This window comes from Triturus cristatus, chromosome 10 (assembly GCF_964204655.1).
Source record: "Triturus cristatus chromosome 10, aTriCri1.1, whole genome shotgun sequence".
Taxonomy (NCBI): domain Eukaryota; kingdom Metazoa; phylum Chordata; class Amphibia; order Caudata; family Salamandridae; genus Triturus; species Triturus cristatus.
Window position 1 is genome coordinate 312,733,152 of NC_140593.1, and position 20,192 is coordinate 312,753,343.

Consider the following 20,192-nt stretch of genomic DNA (forward strand, 5'->3'; position numbering starts at 1 on the left):
GGCTGGTGTACGTGCCTGGGGTACGGTGCGTAAAGGCACGGGCATGGTGTACGGGCCTGGGGTACGGTGCGTACAGGCACGGGCATGGTGTATGGGCCTGGGGTACAGTGCGTACAGGCACGGGGCTGGTGTACGGGCCTGGGGTATGGTGCGTACAGGTACGCGGCTGGTGTATGGGCCTGGGGTACGGTGCGTACAGGCACGGGCATGGTGTACGGGCCTGGGGGACAGTGCGTACAGGCACGGGGCTGGTGTACGGGCCTGGGGTACGGTGCGTACAGGCACGGGGCTGGGGTACGGTGTTGGGGTACGGTGCGTACAGGTACAGGGCTGGTGTACGGGCCTGGGGTACGGTGCGTACAGGTACGGGGACGGGGTACGGAGCTGGGGTACGGCGGGTACACATAGGGGGCTGGGGTACAGTGTGGACATGGGGGGTACGGTGCTGACATACAGGGGTACGGTGCTGACATATGCGGGGGAGGGGGGGGGCTGTGCGACTCGAACGCGGGCACAAGTATAGCCGTGTACATAAGTGGTTCATCGTTTGCTCCGTACGGGCCATTTCCCATGCGGTTGTATATTCGGACGGACGGTACGGATCGTACTTGTGCGCTCGGACTTCTGTTTTACGATTTGCACGTAAAACTGTCCGGATACCTCTTGTAATATTTTCCCGACGCGACTCGTATTAATTTTTGACGTACGAATCGTACTTCGCCGGTTGTAGGGCACTAAAAAATACATATACGAGTCGTACGGGAAATATTTTTAACGGATCGGATTCGGCACCTTAATGTAATAAATAACACAATTTTCAATCAACTTACACATATTTGTATTTATTTATTTTATTTTATTTATGCATTTTTATACAACACTTACTTTACCCCAAGGTGTCAGAGCACTTTACATTAGAACCAGTTACATTACATATGGATCAGAGTACATAAATTACACGTAAAATATGAAACAGATAAACACTAAGCTCAAAAAGAATGGTAGTAGGTGTCAATACATATGTCTGCTACAGTTACTTGGGGTGAGAGTTACAGATATACAAGTTGCAAACCCACTCAAGATTACATATTAAGAAAAGTTGAAGCGATTATGGTTGGATAAATATATATTAGATATTTACAGAGCATGATCTTCTCACTCTACTGGGGTTCTTGCGGTGCTCGTTCGACCAGGCCTTCAGGGTGCTTGTGCTCTTACGGACAGTGTTCTTGGGCCTGGAGGGATCCCCAAACTGGTACTGGCCGTAGGGATAGAAGGCCCGGTGTTGGTGGGTAAAGGCAGCTTGCTGGACCCTGGGACTGTTCTTGAGCTTGTACTGGATGCTCAGCTTACTCAATACCAGCCGCCCTCTGAAGCCCCGTGCTGTCTGCCTCTACTAGGGCTCGGAGTAGGGCTGAGGCTGCTCTCATGCTTGCGCTGCCGGCCATTTTGTTCGTTCAAGTACTTAGAAGTGCAGACAGGAAACAATTTCCATGCACTGCACTCACAGCTCTAGCTGTAGTGTTTTTACATTTACTTTTACTTAAATAACGTCCCACCCTATACCTCTCCAAACTACACAAAACACACCTAAAATATAACTTAACAAATATGATAATTTCACAATTTATATAATTATAAATTAAATAAGAAATTCATAATTCATTTTCAATAAATTAATTCTTAATTAACTTCCCACCCTGTACCCCTAAAAACCCAACAGCCCACACCTAAAATATATCTTAAAAAGTATAACAATGACACAATTTGCATAATTAATTATCAATTAAACAATTATTAATAATGAACTAATAATACATTCATTATATTTGATTAACTTCTCACCCTTTATACCTACAAACCTAACAACCTGTACCTGATATATAACTCAAAAAATAACTTAATTACACAATTTACATAAATAATTATCAGTTAAACAATAATGATTAACTAATAATCAGATTTAATTAACTTCTCACCCTTTACCTCCTTTAAACCCAACAACCCACACCTGATATATAATTTAAAAAATATCTTAATAACACAATTTACATAATTAATTACCACTTACATTATTATTAATTACATTAATTATTATAATTAATTACCTTCCCACTGTTTTCCCTACAAAACCCACAACCCACAGCAACAATATAAATTACACATTTCATTAATTACACAATTTACATAGTTAATTATCAATTAAATAATGAATATTTTAAAATTAATTATTAAATAATTGTAATTAAATAACTTCCCACCCTGTACTCCTACAAAGCCCACAACCCGCATCTAAAACTATTCACATAAATATTTATCAATTCAATAATAATATTAATGATTAATTAATTATATTTAATTTATTTCCCACCTTGTACCACTACAAACCCTCAACCCGCTAAAACACAAAAAATTACAATAAACAATTAAAACATTTTTTTAAACAAACATTTACAAACTATATTAAATAAAATACCAGTAATTATACAATTTATAGCATATACAATTAAAATGTGTACTAAAATACATAAAAATAATTGTAAAACCTTGTTATTAATGATGACATTTTTGCAAACTATATTAACAACATAGATATTTCTAACATCGATATTAGCAACATAGATATTTTTGTAAACAAAATTAACAACATAGATATTTTTGACATTGATATTACTTACCTTAGAAAGCCGATATTCTTGTCAATGATATTCGTGCATCATGATATTTGTGGGTCACGATATTAAAAACTCAATATTTCTGCATCTCGATTTTTTTATCTCTATATTTTGTCTGAATTCCGTCATTTCTCAGGATCTAGAACACTGTTGAGAAAGTGACAAGTGTAATAAAATGTTTATGATATAGTTCAACCTAGGTAATATTGTAGTGACATATGATTACGAACAAGTGGCCTGGGTGATGTGGCGTGCCGTATAAAACTCCTAAACAAATAAATAAATAAATGTGCACAAATTGGTCCAAATTCTTCATCTGATACGGAGCCATAATTATAATCTAAGAGCAGGGGTGAATTTAAGGGTCCTATTGTGCTTTCTTTTGTACACTTCCTTCTAGGTTTTTATTTACAATCTCTATGTACAGGAAACTGTTAATCCAATTAATCTCATTTCTGTTCATTCACAGGCTTTCATCAGGAGAAGTGGAAAGCGCCTGTTCAATAGTTAATAATAACGGTTGCTCATTTAGCCAATCAGTAATACATTATCATCTGAGTTTAAGATGTGGCCTACGATCATGCCTTGCACGCAGCTTCTAACCCCTAAAGTCACTCGGTCATGGTCTTCCCCCATGATCAATGGGTTTCTGGCAAAGCATTTGGACACCTTACAGAGCTGGTAGTACTGATCCCAGAACCTACAAGTTATGGCCAAATGCCGATTAGACACAGTATGTCTTCCTTTCACCCTCTACACCCATTAAACCCACCCCAGAGCCCAAAAGGCATGCCATTTTCAGTGGCTAGAAACAGTGCATGGCCCTGAGGGTGCTAGATTGAAGAAAATGCCCTTCACTTTTACCTGCAGCCAACCAGCCTGCTCTCTCAGCCCACTGAGCTTGGCCTTCAGTGGGCATGATCAAAAGCTTTGCCTTCCCTACATCACTCACATACTCATAGCCTGCAAGACTTTAGCTCTGCTCTTGCACTGTAGGCTCATGACAGAATAGTGGTCAGCCTCTGTGACAACTTCAGCTCTACAATAGCTCGTTTAGCACAGCATTTTGCCATGCCTAAGGTGTTTTGGCCAAAGAGTAAGGTCAGTGGTCTCTGCATGATAGGATAGGATAGGAATGGCCTCCAGTCACACAATGCCTCCTCCCACCTTGTCTCAGTACTTGCAGTGCATGATACTTATCAGTGCTCGGTGGGCTCTAGACATAGTCTTTGATTACTATGAAGCCAGTTCTCCAGCCCCTAGAATGCTCAGCACCCTGAGTTCCCTGCTGGCTCTAGGCCAAGATGGTGGCTTGTTTCTCCACCTTGTGTCTAGTCCCCCGTTGCTAGATCTTGGAGATCATGACCTTTGCTGCATCTTTACCAATGCCCACTCAGCTTTTTGAGCAGTGTTTGTGGCAAAATATGTTCCTTTGTCCATGCCAAGTGCTCAGTGCCCCTGCTCTACTGCCCTACTTTTCTCAGAGAATGTTAGGCGGGGCATCTAGCCATGTTTACCAGACTCACACATGAGCTTTCTTGTCAAAGCTCCCAGCTGTACTCAACAGAATCTGAGCACTCAAGTAACATTCAGCCATACCCTTTGCCCTGGCTACCTGGCTGTAGCACATTGACCATAGCTTTCCACCAAACCTAGTGGCCTATGGGTCCTGGGCAGGTTCCTGGCCACATTGTGCACCCAGTTCCGCTGCCACAGAAATTAGAAGGCTTGGTCTTCAGTTGTGCCCAGCAAACTGAGGGTGCACCGAGTGGCAAGACACCTTAACAAGGACCCAGTCAACCTTCAGGGCCTACCTGTGGTGGTTTTTAGCTGCAGAACATTGTGTCTAGTATCTTGTGAGGCTTGGTATTTTACCAACCAGTTCATAGTCCCCCTGCTACCAGATCCTAGAGAACACTGAGTTTGACCATGCCTGGTGGTCTATCAGAGCACATCTTAGCAGTTAGCCATGCCCTGTGCCACTCTCCTATCATCAGGAACAGCTACGCCTGACTGGAGATTAGCATTGGAAATCGGGTGCGGCCACCAATAATTCACTATGTTGGGTAATCTGTGCATAGTGCATGCTGTAAATTGATGAACAATTATTCATTATGGACTCATTTATAATACAAAATCACTGTTAAGTACCCCAAAAAGCACGAATGCTGAACACACTATTCAAAAGACTGTTAAACTAGAACAAAGAAACACAATTATTCTGAAAGTAAATGTTCCAAGACAATACGTAGTCAATAGCGACAGAGGTGTTCCTTTCTGGTGACTTACGTGCTGCAAGCAGTGAATTTGTATTAGAAGTGAATCCAGAGTGAAACATTGTTCCCCAAAATACTGTTGCCCTGTTCCTATTTGGCATACTTGAGTGGCCTTGTGCTGGGTACTACTTAGTGCATGTTGGGCACAGCCTATGGCCATGCCTAATGGATGTTAGGCACATTGCATGGCATTCGGCTGCATCTTGAGGCCATTACTACCGCACCTGTGCAGAATGGGCACAGTCTTCAGGAAGCCTCTTTTTGCATTCCCACTTATCATGAACTACAAAGAGTAAATTACAAAGGAAAATGTCACTTTGGAACCCCTTCATAACTTCCTTCCCTATAACCAATCAGCACGCACCATATCAAGATCAACTTTGTAAAACAATATTTGGAAGGATTTCCACAGATTAAATATACATGGCCCTCCTTGTTAGCAATCCCAAAAATATTTTCCAAGGCTCAGTACATATTCGTACATATAAAGAGTTTAGATCAGTGTTGTGGGAATAGGATAGTGATTCATTAATGTTATCTTGAGCTTAGTCTGACTTTTGTCAGACTAAGGACTGGCGCAATTCCAGCTGGTATGACATGACAGTACCTGTTATTAAATAAATTCATTTTACTATCAACTTGCAAGCTAAAGTTTGTTTTACATTTTAATGCCAACATTGCAGCGTCACTCCCAGTCATAGGGACAACAGTTTTCACCAACTCAATAGCTGGATTGAATCATATTTGGATCATCAAATCCCTGTAAACTGCAGACAGCCAGAAACCACTGCTCGATTAAGAAATGGCCTTCCAAAAAAACAAAATGAAGCAAACCTCAGAATGAAAATACATCTTACTTACAGTGAGGAAAATCAGGTGGCCTTTGAACCATGCTTAGAATAGCACTATATGATAATTAGAATATATACAAATGTAATATTTCATACTTTGAGGCATATTGCACATGCTTCGAGAACGCCCATTTTGGCAGACACAGGAGTATGCACAAAAAGAGTATTGGTGAATTGGTGATGAACCATGATTCTCTCATCACACTCAGCCTGATCCTATCTCCTTGAAGAACTTTGCAACTCGACCAGCAAGTAAAATAATAGATTCAAAAGGAGAAATAATTCCTGGTGTACAGTAAATCCTTTGATGTGATGCAGGTTGTAAATAGAAAAAATAAATAAGGATCGGTATCTTCAGATTACAAAAGTAACGAATAGGGTCGGCATGGTACCAACAACAGAAAATAGCTAGAGAGCACACAAGATATAGAAGACAGAGAAATGACAACAGTTGTATACATTAAGAAGCATGTATGGGTTTCTTGAGGAACAAAGGCCTGCATTGTTCCTTAATGTTTGCGACAGGCAGCATGAGGCGCCTTTGTCTTCGGGCACTATACAAGCCAGCTGAATACGCTTCTGGTTTTGATGGGCAACCATTAAAAAGTAGTAAGTGTAGGAAGATGTGATCTAAGCAGTTTGACACTGGTCTTTCAGCAGCATGAAGGACTGTATACAAGCATACTGTGTAATACTAGTAATTGAACTACATTTTTAAAATCAGATTCAAAGATTCATGGGAGGACAGTGAAATGATCCTATGCAACTTTAGCTTATGCACTGTGCCCTGTAAAATAATTTTGACAAGGATGAAGCCTATAGATTTGATGTATTCAATTTTTGAAAGCTTGCAAATAAGAATAACTAATGAGTCTAGTTGGCGGTTCCAGGCATCGGGCATTTCCCCAGGAAGCTGGCACGGTGGGGCCGGTTTTGCAGCGGTGGCAGCCGGCTTTGTTACTGGGAGAACGCCCAGGCTGCAAAATCAGCCACCAGCAAGAAAAGTCACAAGCATGCATTTCCAGCTTCCCGGACCAGACTGTGCTTCCCCAGGGGTTGTTCCATGAAAATTGGCTGGGCTGCTTTGGGTTCCCAGTGTGGCCTTGAGTCTAGCCATGATTGATTTAGAATGGAGGGATGTGGAGAGAGAGCAGCAGAATCTCCTTTGAACTCAGACCCAATTTCAGATGGTGTATAGACATCTAAGGGTGGAGAGGCCCTGTAATGAGCAAACTTTCAAGTGCAGCTGAATGTCACTAATACACTGAGGGTATGATAGATTGGAGTGATTTAACAGTGAGCCAAGAGACCCAGGGGTATATTTACTAAGGTTTACATGGGTGCTCATGCAGTGTAGCACATTTTTAGAATGTTCCTTCTGGCATTCATAATGTATTTTAGATAGGCGCAATGTTTTACTTTGCATTGCACCACATGAGCACCTGTGCAAAACTTTAGTAAATATACCCCTCAATCTGAAGATTGAAGAGACCTGGAGAGAGAACGGAGCCTGGAGCACTCCTTGCTTAAGAGATGCTTGACCATCTGGTGTTGGTGTTTGAGAGAAGAGGCGAACATTTCAGAAAGATTTCCCCCAATCCCATATGCTTCTGATGGATTTTAAGGAGGATGGGGTGGTTGACAGTATCAGAGTCCACTGATAGGTATAGAAGGGTAAATAAACACGAGTCACCCCTTTTCAAAACTTACTTTATTGGGTTTAACAAAAGTGGATATTGAGCATTTGAATCATGTGTTTCCAGCATATAACACACACGTCGAAAATCTGAACTCTGTATTACAATGAACATGATTGACCATTATCAAAAAAGTAAACAGCATGTTCTACTATTTTTCACATGGGGATCTTGGTGCTGGCTGTGACAAAGCTCTCACGCTTTATAGAAGATCACCAGATAGGTTGTATTTCAAATGAAGTGTTCATCTGAGTCATTACTCAGTTGTCCTTGTCTTTTTTAGGGAACGGAGAATTAAGCTTAGGTCCAAAAGTGATGGTATTTACATCTCCCATGTCTATCCCTGCTCTCTTTAAAAAAATGGAGGACTTTTCCAAGCTTTAAACAGTGAAGAACCCTTCCCAGTATCAAGGAGGAGGTTAGCAATGTTGTCCATTACAAAGCCTAAGAGTACCTTATGTCTTTAAGTACATATAAATTAAAAAGGTCAAGGAAATGAAATAGTACTGTAAGATAGATGTTGGCAACTGTAACACATTAGAGTTTTATGTCAGTCATAAAGATCCTGAATCCTAAGTTGAGATAGTGACATATAAATCAATTTTAATGATCTTCTTCTCAGAAACGATGATTACCTGTGAAGGAGTTATTTAAAATATGCCTTAAAAAGCTGAAAATGTTTTTAGTGTGTTTTATCTTTTATATACTTTTCTTTTTTTTTTTTAGAAGGTAGCTGAGGTTGTCTGGAGAGTGAGGCTGGTAGGAATCGGGATTGGCTACTAGGTTTCTGTTCAGCCAGTGTGGTACTTTACCTCCTCAGTGGTGCATCACTGGTGTTGCTCTGCTGGCGTTTAGAGAAACTGTGATGCTTTGGTTTCTGCTGCATTGTATTGGCCACAGTGGACATCCTCACTTGCAGTCACATAATGGCCACGTAGGATAATGATTTCTTGCCCATAAGAAGATAGAGCAAAGCTACTCCCTTGTTACACAGTAGCAATCTCTTCCGGAAAAATAGGTAACACATTTTCTTGTTACACTCACTGTTCACTTGCAGCAATGCTGGATTATTGCTTGTTTTTGCTCCATTTGCTTCCCTAAATCGCCCACAGTTGTTGACCTGTGGTTTTTAGAAGGTTTTTTTTTGTCCTCCAGTTTTTTTCTCCATCCAAGAGCTAGTCTGCTTCTATGCAGTGGCGTAACACAAAATTATGCCCCCCCTGCAAAATGTGATGAGGGGCCCGTCGTCTCCCAGACCACACAGATATGTCTTGGGACCATTGGGGTCCCCCTAAAGGGTCGGAACCCCCTATGCTGCAGGTGGCCTGCATTGGAAATCAGAGGGACTTTCTACAGAGTGTTTACCTATTTCTTAGTCCATTCCAAGTGCACGCATTCTGCAAGGAATGCAATGGCATGGCTTTGGGATGTGAAGGGGCTCCCTCCAATACAAGGAACACGGTGAGCCCCCCGCATTGTGAGGGCTGCGGGGGGCTCCATTACGCCCCTACTTTTATGGTAATGTCATGCTATCTGTAAATTTTGGAGCCTCAGGTTGCTTTTTTGCACTGTAGGCTCATGACAGAATAGTGGTCAGCCTCTGTGACAACTTCAGCTCTACAATAGCTCGTTTAGCACAGCATTTTGCCATGCCTAAGGTGTTTTGGCCAAAGAGTAAGGTCAGTGGTCTCTGCATGATAGGATAGGATAGGAATGGCCTCCAGTCACACAATGCCTCCTCCCACCTTGTCTCAGTACTTGCAGTGCATGATACTTATCAGTGCTCGGTGGGCTCTAGACATAGTCTTTGGTTACTATGAAGCCAGTTCTCCAGCCCCTAGAATGCTCAGCACCCTGAGTTCCCTGCTGGCTCTAGGCCAAGATGGTGGCTTGTTTCTCCACCTTGTGTCTAGTCCCCCGTTGCTAGATCTTGGAGATCATGACCTTTGCTGCATCTTTACCAATGCCCACTCAGCTTTTTGAGCAGTGTTTGTGGCAAAATATGTTCTTTTGTCCATGCCAAGTGCTCAGTGCCCCTGCTCTACTGCCCTACTTTTCTCAGAGAATGTTAGGCGGGGCATCTAGCCATGTTTACCAGACTCACACATGAGCTTTCTTGTCAAAGCTCCCAGCTGTACTCAACAGAATCTGAGCACTCAAGTAACATTCAGCCATACCCTTTGCCCTGGCTACCTGGCTGTAGCACATTGACCATAGCTTTCCACCAAACCTAGTGGCCTATGGGTCCTGGGCAGGTTCCTGGCCACATTGTGCACCCAGTTCCGCTGCCACAGAAATTAGAAGGCTTGGTCTTCAGTTGTGCCCAGCAAACTGAGGGTGCACCGAGTGGCAAGACACCTTAACAAGGACCCAGTCAACCTTCAGGGCCTACCTGTGGTGGTTTTTAGCTGCAGAACATTGTGTCTAGTATCTTGTGAGGCTTGGTATTTTACCAACCAGTTCATAGTCCCCCTGCTACCAGATCCTAGAGAGCACTGAGTTTGACCATGCCTGGTGGTCTATCAGAGCACATCTTAGCAGTTAGCCTGCCCTGTGCCACTCTCCTATCATCAGGAACAGCTACGCCTGACTGGAGATTAGCATTGGAAATCGAGTGCGGCCACCAATAATTCACTATGTTGGGTAATCTGTGCATAGTGCATGCTGTAAATTGATGAACAATTATTCATTATGGACTCATTTATAATACAAAATCACTGTTAAGTACCCCAAAAAGCACGAATGCTGAACACACTATTCAAAAGACTGTTAAACTAGGACAAAGAAACACAATTATTCTGAAAGTAAATGTTCCAAGACAATACGTAGTCAATAGCGACAGAGGTGTTCCTTTCTGGTGACTTACGTGCTGCAAGCAGTGAATTTGTATTAGAAGTGAATCCAGAGTGAAACATTGTTCCCCAAAATACTGTTGCCCTGTTCCTATTTGGCATACTTGAGTGGCCTTGTGCTGGGTACTACTTAGTGCATGTTGGGCACAGCCTATGGCCATGCCTAATGGATGTTAGGCACATTGCATGGCATTCGGCTGCATCTTGAGGCCATTACTACCGCACCTGTGCAGAATGGGCACAGTCTTCAGGAAGCCTCTTTTTGCATTCCCACTTATCATGAACTACAAAGAGTAAATTACAAAGGAAAATGTCACTTTGGAACCCCTTCATAACTTCCTTCCCTATAACCAATCAGCACGCACCATATCAAGATCAACTTTGTAAAACAATATTTGGAAGGATTTCCACAGATTAAATATACATGGCCCTCCTTGTTAGCAATCCCAAAAATATTTTCCAAGGCTCAGTACATATTCGTACATATAAAGAGTTTAGATCAGTGTTGTGGGAATAGGATAGTGATTCATTAATGTTATCTTGAGCTTAGTCTGACTTTTGTCAGACTAAGGACTGGCGCAATTCCAGCTGGTATGACATGACAGTACCTGTTATTAAATAAATTCATTTTACTATCAACTTGCAAGCTAAAGTTTGTTTTACATTTTAATGCCAACATTGCAGCGTCACTCCCAGTCATAGGGACAACAGTTTTCACCAACTCAATAGCTGGATTGAATCATATTTGGATCATCAAATCCCTGTAAACTGCAGACAGCCAGAAACCACTGCTCGATTAAGAAATGGCCTTCCAAAAAAACAAAATGAAGCAAACCTTAGAATGAAAATACATCTTACTTACAGTGAGGAAAATCAGGTGGCCTTTGAACCATGCTTAGAATAGCACTATATGATAATTAGAATATATACAAATTTAATATTTCATACTTTGAGGCATATTGCACGTGCTTCGAGAACGCCCATTTTGGCAGACACAGGAGTATGCACAAAAAGAGTATTGGTGAATTGGTGATGAACCATGATTCTCTCATCACACTCAGCCTAATCCTATCTCCTTGAAGAACTTTGCAACTCGACCAGCAAGTAAAATAATAGATTCAAAAGGAGAAATAATTCCTGGTGTACAGTAAATCCTTTGATGTGATGCAGGTTGTAAATAGAAAAAATAAATAAGGATCGGTATCTTCAGATTACAAAAGTAACGAATAGGGTCGGCATGGTACCAACAACAGAAAATAGCTAGAGAGCACACAAGATATAGAAGACAGAGAAATGACAACAGTTGTATACATTAAGAAGCATGTATGGGTTTCTTGAGGAACAAAGGCCTGCATTGTTCCCTAATGTTTGCGACAGGCAGCATGAGGCGCCTTTGTCTTCGGGCACTATACAAGCCAGCTGAATACGCTTCTGGTTTTGATGGGCAACCATTAAAAAGTAGTAAGTGTAGGAAGATGTGATCAAAGCGGTTTGACACTGGTCTTTCAGCAGCATGAAGGACTGTATACAAGCATACTGTGTAATACTAGTAATTGAACTACATTTTTAAAATCAGATTCAAAGATTCATGGGAGGACAGTGAAATGATCCTATGCAACTTTAGCTTATGCACTGTGCCCTGTAAAATAATTTTGACAAGGATGAAGCCTATAGATTTGATGTATTCAATTTTTGAAAGCTTGCAAATAAGAATAACTAATGAGTCTAGTTGGCGGTTCCAGGCATCGGGCATTTCCCCAGGAAGCTGGCACGGTGGGGCCGGTTTTGCAGCGGTGGCAGCCGGCTTTGTTACTGGGGGCCTGTTTTGCAGCAGGCTGCAAAATCAGCCACCAGCAAGAAAAGTCACAAGCATGCATTTCCAGCTTCCCGGACCAGACTGTGCTTCCCCAGGGGTTGTTCTGTGAAAATTGGCTGGGCTGCTTTGGGTTCCCAGTGTGGCCTTGAGTCTAGCCATGATTGATTTAGAATGGAGGGATGTGGAGAGAGAGCAGCAGAATCTCCTTTGAACTCAGACCCAATTTCAGATGGTGTATAGACATCTAAGGGTGGAGAGGCCCTGTAATGAGCAAACTTTCAAGTGCAGCTGAATGTCACTAATACACTGAGGGTATGATAGATTGGAGTGATTTAACAGTGAGCCAAGAGACCCAGGGGTATATTTACTAAGGTTTACATGGGTGCTCATGCAGTGTAGCACATTTTTAGAATGTTCCTTCTGGCATTCATAATGTATTTTAGATAGGCGCAATGTTTTACTTTGCATTGCACCACATGAGCACCTGTGCAAAACTTTAGTAAATATACCCCTCAATCTGAAGATTGAAGAGACCTGGAGAGAGAACGGAGCCTGGAGCACTCCTTGCTTAAGAGATGCTTGACCATCTGGTGTTGGTGTTTGAGAGAAGAGGCGAACATTTCAGAAAGATTTCCCCCAATCCCATATGCTTCTGATGGATTTTAAGGAGGATGGGGTGGTTGACAGTATCAGAGTCCACTGATAGGTATAGAAGGGTAAATAAACACGAGTCACCCCTTTTCAAAACTTACTTTATTGAGTTTAACAAAAGTGGATATTGAGCATTTGAATCATGTGTTTACAGCATATAACACACACGTCGAAAATCTGAACTCTGTATTACAATGAACATGATTGACCATTATCAAAAAAGTAAACAGCATGTTCTACTATTTTTCACATGGCGATCTTGGTGCTGGCTGTGACAAAGCTCTCACGCTTTATAGAAGATCACCAGATAGGTTGTATTTCAAATGAAGTGTTCACCTGAGTCATTACTCAGTTGTCCTTGTCTTTTTTAGGGAACGGAGAATTAAGCTTAGGTCCAAAAGTGATGGTATTTACATCTCCCATGTCTATCCCTGCTCTCTTTAAAAAAATGGAGGACTTTTCCAAGCTTTAAACAGTGAAGAACCCTTCCCAGTATCAAGGAGGAGGTTAGCAATGTTGTCCATTACAAAGCCTAAGAGTACCTTATGTCTTTAAGCACATATAAATTAAAAAGGTCAAGGAAATGAAATAGTACTGTAAGATAGATGTTGGCAACTGTAACACATTAGAGTTTTATGTCAGTCATAAAGATCCTGAATCCTAAGTTGAGATAGTGACATATAAATCAATTTTAATGATCTTCTTCTCAGAAACGATGATTACCTGTGAAGGAGTTATTTAAAATATGCCTTAAAAAGCTGAAAATGTTTTTAGTGTGTTTTATCTTTTATATACTTTTCTTTTTTTTGTAGAAGGTAGCTGAGGTTGTCTGGAGAGTGAGGCTGGTAGGAATCGGGATTGGCTACTAGGTTTCTGTTCAGCCAGTGTGGTACTTTACCTCCTCAGTGGTGCATCACTGGTGTTGCTCTGCTGGCGTTTAGAGAAACTGTGATGCTTTGGTTTCTGCTGCATTGTATTGGCCACAGTGGACATCCTCACTTGCAGTCACATAATGGCCACGTAGGATAATGATTTCTTGCCCATAAGAAGATAGAGCAAAGCTACTCCCTTGTTACACAGTAGCAATCTCTTCCGGAAAAATAGGTAACACATTTTCTTGTTACACTCACTGTTCACTTGCAGCAATGCTGGATTATTGCTTGTTTTTGCTCCATTTGCTTCCCTAAATCGCCCACAGTTGTTGACCTGTGGTTTTTAGAAGGTTTTTTTTTGTCCTCCAGTTTTTTTCTCCTTCCAAGAGCTAGTCTGCTTCTATGCAGTGGCGTAACACAAAATTATGCCCCCCCTGCAAAATTTGATGAGGGGCCCGTCGTCTCCCAGACCACACAGATATGTCTTGGGACCATTGGGGTCCCCCTAAAGGGTCGGAACCCCCTATGCTGCAGGTGGCCTGCATTGGAAATCAGAGGGACTTTCTACAGAGTGTTTACCTATTTCTTAGTCCATTCCAAGTGCACGCATTCTGCAAGGAATGCAATGGCATGGCTTTGGGATGTGAAGGGGCTCCCTCCAATACAAGGAACACGGTGAGCCCCCCGCATTGTGAGGGCTGCGGGGGGCTCCATTATGCCCCTACTTTTATGGTAATGTCATGCTATCTGTAAATTTTGGAGCCTGAGGTTGCTTTTCAAGGCTTCAAGCCTTTGGTCAAAAAAGACCGTTAAGTCATTGTCAGGAAGACCTTCCAGAGACAGAGACTGGAGTCATAGCCATTTGGGTTCCATGGGAGATATTCTGTCCTCATTCAGGTCCTTATTGAGCCATGCAAACGATTTCTTGATTGCATTGCTTTTCTGCAAAGCACCCCAAAAAAATCAATTTAACTCTATTAAAATCCTAAATAATTTTAAACCTTGTTCTATAGGTAAATGATTGCTGGTCCTTCCGAAGAAATGTGTCAAATTACAGAATTTAAGGATTTAGGGATATTGCCCCCAATTAGTAATTAGAACCCACTGAAAGCTGTCCTTTGAGTGCAGGGTATGTTCCCCCATACTGAAAAAGCTATTAAAAACACTTGGCTGAACCAACTGAGCATTCTTATTAATGTGCCATTTCCAACCAGTGGTATTCAGCAAATTAATCTGAGCATTTGTCATTGAGCACCTGAAGTCTTTTAGGTTTATTTCTTTTTTATTAGCATTTTAACAAAACAAACAATATCAGCAGCAGATTCGCAAATCACTGTAGGTACTCGACCTCAGTGAGCAATGACATAAAAAAAATCAAATTTCATGCACCCCAACATCCCCGTACCACCCGCCTCCCTCCCTCCCTCACCTGCATATGGGGGCGTTATAGATGCACAGTCTTACGTTTGTTCAGAATACTTATGTTGATGGCAGCTAGGACACCTCTGTTAGGTTCAACAATCAAAGATAATCTGAGCAAGTCAGTTCCCGGAATTCCTGTGAGAGTAGTGACACATAGGGACCCCAAAGATTCCCGAATGCAGCTCCCTTCCCAGCCACGGACATTGTAATCTTTTCCATTCCTAGAATATGCCCTAGCTTATGTAACTATTTAGTGTGGGTGGAAGTTTGCGGCGAGCCCCAGTGGCTGAGAACATTTTGGATAGCAGCTCCTAAAGCCATGAGTAACTGTCGCCTGCGCCTGGATTTCAAAGGATATGTGAGTTGATTTGGGAGGCCCAATAGTATGTATGCAGGGAAACATGGTAGTTAGGTGTCCAGGTGACTATCTATGTCATCTAATACTTGTGACCAATACCGTTGGAGCTGAGGGCATTCCCAGAGAATGTGCGTCAAAATTCCCCTCCCTCCACATCCGTGCCAACAGTCCGCACTTTGTATAGGTTTAATCTTGTGAAGTCTTACCGGAGTGTAATACCAATATGTAGCACAGTTTGTGAGGGTTTCAGTGAGGGTATTGCTGGTAGCTGTGTGGTGCATTCTATGTGATATCTCTCCCCATTCCTTGGCACTCAGTGTCCTCCCTAACTCATCTTCCCATCTGGCCTGTCCTGCATTGTGTGTGCTTTTGTTAATTTGAATCAAAAGTGCATACAATTCGGATATAAGGCCTCTATCCGACGCCTTGGCAAGGAACCATTTCTCATATTGAGAGAGGTGCCGTTGCGCATTTGGTTTATTATGCGGATGTGCAATCCAGTGTCTAAGTTGTAGATAGTGGAGTCTCTCCAGCTCCTGGAGCCCATATTCTTCGTACATCCGGGGGAAGGGGAGCATTCCCTTGGTGTCAGAGAAGTTACCCATGGACCGGCAGACTGACTGTCTCTATTCTGCAAAACTCTCTGCCTCCATCCCCGGGTAGAAGTCTAGGTTGTCAAACAGGGGGGTCATTGGGGATGGGAAGGTGGTCAACCCATGTTTAATACTAGTCTGATCCCAGCGCTATCATAGTCGCACAAGTTATCGGTGCGCTTTCCTCAGGAAGGGGACTTTCCATAGCGATGTTCCGGCCACTGCCCTGTCCTGAAATAGCTAGTGCTTCTCAGACTCGGATCGCCGCCACACGACTAGGTAGCGCAACTGTGTGGCCTGGTAGTAGAGATGAAGGTCCAGCACTCCCAAACCCCCCATCCTTGGGAGGGAGGTAGCTCAAGGCCCTTCTCAAGCATGCCAAATGAACTGTGATAATTAGGTTTGTAGTTAGGTAATCATGCCAGGCGGCCACAGCAGGGGGAGCGTCTGGAAGAGGTAAAGTATCCTGGGGAGGGTAGTCATTTTGGTTGCCACTATCCTCCCCAGCCAGGAAATCTGAAGGTGTTTCCACCTTCCCAAATCATTACGAATTTGTCTAAGCAGTGTTTGAGTCGTGGTAGCGAGGTGAATCCCCAAATAGGGGATCGACTCCGCTGGCCATTATATAGGGTATTGACTCGCAAGCTGTTCCACTAGCTGGGTTGGTAAAGAAAGACTCAGTGCCGGCGACTTCCCAGCATTGATCTTAAATCCTGAGGTGAACTGGAAGGCCTCGAGTTCTCCCAGGAAAGCCGGAAGAGACATGGCTGGTTTTTCCAATGTCACTGGCACGTCATCGGCATACAGACTAATGGAGTGGCGATCGTCACCAAACTGCACCCCGGCTATTTCTAGGAGGTTGCGTATTCTCTGGGCCATTGGCTCCATGTAGAGAGCAAAAAGTAGGGGGGACAGAGGGCATCCCTGGCGAGTGGATGTATGGCCATTGAGCTGAACCATCTCTGTGAGTGCATGCTAACAGTTGAGAATTTATGTCCTGCACTTTTCCCCAAACCAAAAGTGTATAAGGACGTGTTCGAGGTAGGGCCAGTGAACCCTGCATCGATTGCTAGTAGCATGTATTCCCCTTGAGCCGGGGTATCCTTCTCCATGATAACTGCAGCCTTTTAAATAGGGTAATGGGAGTCTGATTCCTGTAGAGACTAGCTCTATCCATTCAGAAGCTCAGGGTCCGACCTCACTATCATTCTTGATGAAGATGGACATTTTATGTTTATTTGTTGGGAAACAGGTTTTATTTGTACTTTCAGACACCTGAAATGCAGCCATTTTTGCAGTCCTCGTTGAGAGGCTGCACTTAAAAGTGATTTAAGGCATGATACTTAAGTTTATTAGCTATTTTTAAGCTACAGGAATTCACTTATTGACCCCCTTGAGTCACCCCCTCAATTCATCACATGTCGGGTTCTCCCAGGCTCATCCTGGTTGTCCCTCTTTATGAACAACTGCCTTGGCCATTTTATTAAGTCAATCTATTTGTTTTGAAGCAATTTCTTTCAAACACAACTTTTGCTCAAGGCTTTCTTAGATCTGTGAATGACTGCAACAGAAAAAGAACTCATGATCATTCGAGTCATGTCTATCACAAGGTTCCTTGACATCTGGCTGTAGGCCCTGGGAACTTCCCCATGGGAGTTCCCTTGGTTCCGAATCAGAGTATTATTATATAGCGTTCACAATGGCTAACCAGATATTATGGTTGTAAGGCCTGCCCTTTTTCATTTAAAGGTTTCTAAGATCTTTCCACTGTTGAAGTAAGTGCGGGCCCAGCATGGTCTTTCCCCAGACCCAGCAGGATATTTGGATATAATGACACCTTTTGTCATATTCTATGCCTACGCCTATTCCTCTTGTACCAGGAGACTACTGGGCATGGATATTGGATGTGCCCTGCAGGTTGTAAATCTAGAGAGAGGCATTTGGCCATGATTTTTTACGTGTTCCCCATGATTTCTGATGAGGTTTCCTACCTCCACAGCCTAGTGGTCGAATCTCTAACTATGTACAACTGTTGCGTTGGTCAAAGCACAGCTTTAAGTTACACCCTATGAGCAGCATTTTGTGAGTGCAAAGTATGGCCTATAGTCATGCCCTGCACGCTGATCACCTAGACCCAGTTTGTAGGGCATGTTTTCTAACAAGTGTATCCGACTCTGGGTTAAGAGGGGTGGCCACCACTTGCATTCCATCCCATTGTAATCACAGCCTGTATTGTATTTATCTATACTTAATGTTCTTTGAATGCCATGAATTGCTCAGCCGGCTTGTCCTATTTCCATTGCCCCTGTCTGTGAGCAAGGTGTGGTCTCTTACCCCATGCCTTGTGTCCTATGTCTACCCTAGTATCTAGTCTCTCTGCCCCCAGAGGTAAAATAGCATTGGCCATGCTCAGGAAACTCTGGGTGCAGGGTATGGCATTATGTCAGGTCTTGTACGCAGTCCTGCTGCCTCTATGAATGTATGTTCGAACCACGCATGCCTTTACAACGCGATAAAAGAAAAAGTGTTCGACTTAAAGTCCAACATCAGTCCAACAACGCTTTCCCTAAGGCAAGTCATTGTAACGACTTGCATGGTAATGGAATGCATTGTAAAAATCACAGCATGGTTCAAGCCCCGTTGTAAAGGCTGTTACCCGCCTCTATTAGCAGCAAGACATGGCCATTGGGTCTAGCAGTTGTTGAGCAAAGAGAGTAGCTTTCAGTGATGCCCTTGTTCCTTACGGGAATGTGTTCTGTTTTAACATATTTATTGCTTGCAGCGTTCGTTACCTTCTTGTCTGCCCTCCAAGATCACCACCCACCGTTTCCACCGTGGCCAATCCTTGGATTGTTTCGAAAGCTCTGATCATTCCACATTTTGTGAGAAGGCAGTTGGCATATTAGAGTTCCTTGTGGATGCAGACCCCGTTGTACACTCATGTGGCTTGACTCTCAAAGAAAATCCTTTCACCTTACATGAGCCACATGTTCATTCTTCGAGTTCTGTTGATTTTCAATTCAAAGACACAGAAAAATACTGGACAGATTTACAAAACTTTAAAAAAAAAATATACACACAAAATCAATTTCATCCAGCAAAGCTCTGTGTCAGTTAAAATGGAGAAATCCCACTTTGGAACCTCTGAAGAACTTCGCTTGCCCTCTGCCCCCCACGACTGTACCCAAACTTTTAAGGATATGAACAAAACTGGGATAGTGAGATAGACACATGATTCAAAATGTTGGACACATTTGTCATATGGCAACTTAGCAGTTCTTAGAAAAGCAGAATGTTCAGAAATATAAGGAATTAGAAACATACCTATTGGTGCACTATTACAGAAACATTATTTGCAGCTAATTAATATATTCATTTTACGTCCAAAGTTTTTTTACAAGGTCATGACTAGTTTTCAGATATGTTAGTATTATGTGAATACGTTTGTGATGAGATGTGTGACACCTAGTTATTCTGTTATACTACTAAATAAGAGCTTACGGGGCTGATATCTCATGTCTTTATTGTGTGTACTTTTTGAAATTGTGTGTATATTGCAGGTTTGCAGCAATGAAGTGAAGTGTATCTGTGACCGATTCTGGACAGGGGATGACTGCAGTATTTATTATCCCTATAAAGATACATCGAAAATTAATGAAGCCGTATCCGCCAGAGGTTTGTGGAAAATACATTTTATTTTTATGAAAAATCCTTGTAAATTAAATGATGTTAAAATTATTATGACTCGTGATGTTTGAACCTGGCTTGATTGTAGTGTCTGGCTGAGACCTTGCTTGCTTGGCTTTTTTATGTATAAAAAGGCCATATCCAGGTAAAGACAATATTGTCATCTTCTGTTGCTGATATGACGATTGGGATTCTAGTGAGTTTTTGTGTGTGTGTCTGTGTGTGTAGCTAAACGAGTGGTATACTTTTATCTGTTAGTAATGTCCTATCAGTAATGTTGAGCCCCCCATTCATGACTCTATCCCTTGGTCACATTTAAGACTCTAAATAGGTCTATGGTTAGCATGTGACTTATATGAAAACTGGGAAAACCCTAGAAATATAACATTGGCAATATTTCTCATTCACTAAGACTTTTTGGGTTACCCCACATCATCATTAA

General features: G+C 42.4%; 1 protein-coding gene across 3 annotated transcripts in view; it reads left to right on the plus strand.

The window, feature by feature from the left end:
* ADAM22 (ADAM metallopeptidase domain 22) overlaps positions 1-20,192 on the plus strand; it is a 1,168,071-nt gene that overhangs the window by 986,989 nt on the left and 160,890 nt on the right. For all 3 annotated transcript variants that reach the window (XM_085631338.1, XM_085631339.1, XM_085631337.1), the window contains exon 24: positions 19,624-19,738. In XM_085631338.1, coding sequence (XP_085487464.1) covers positions 19,624-19,738 — 115 coding nt within the window. The remainder of the gene's footprint in view (positions 1-19,623; positions 19,739-20,192) is intronic.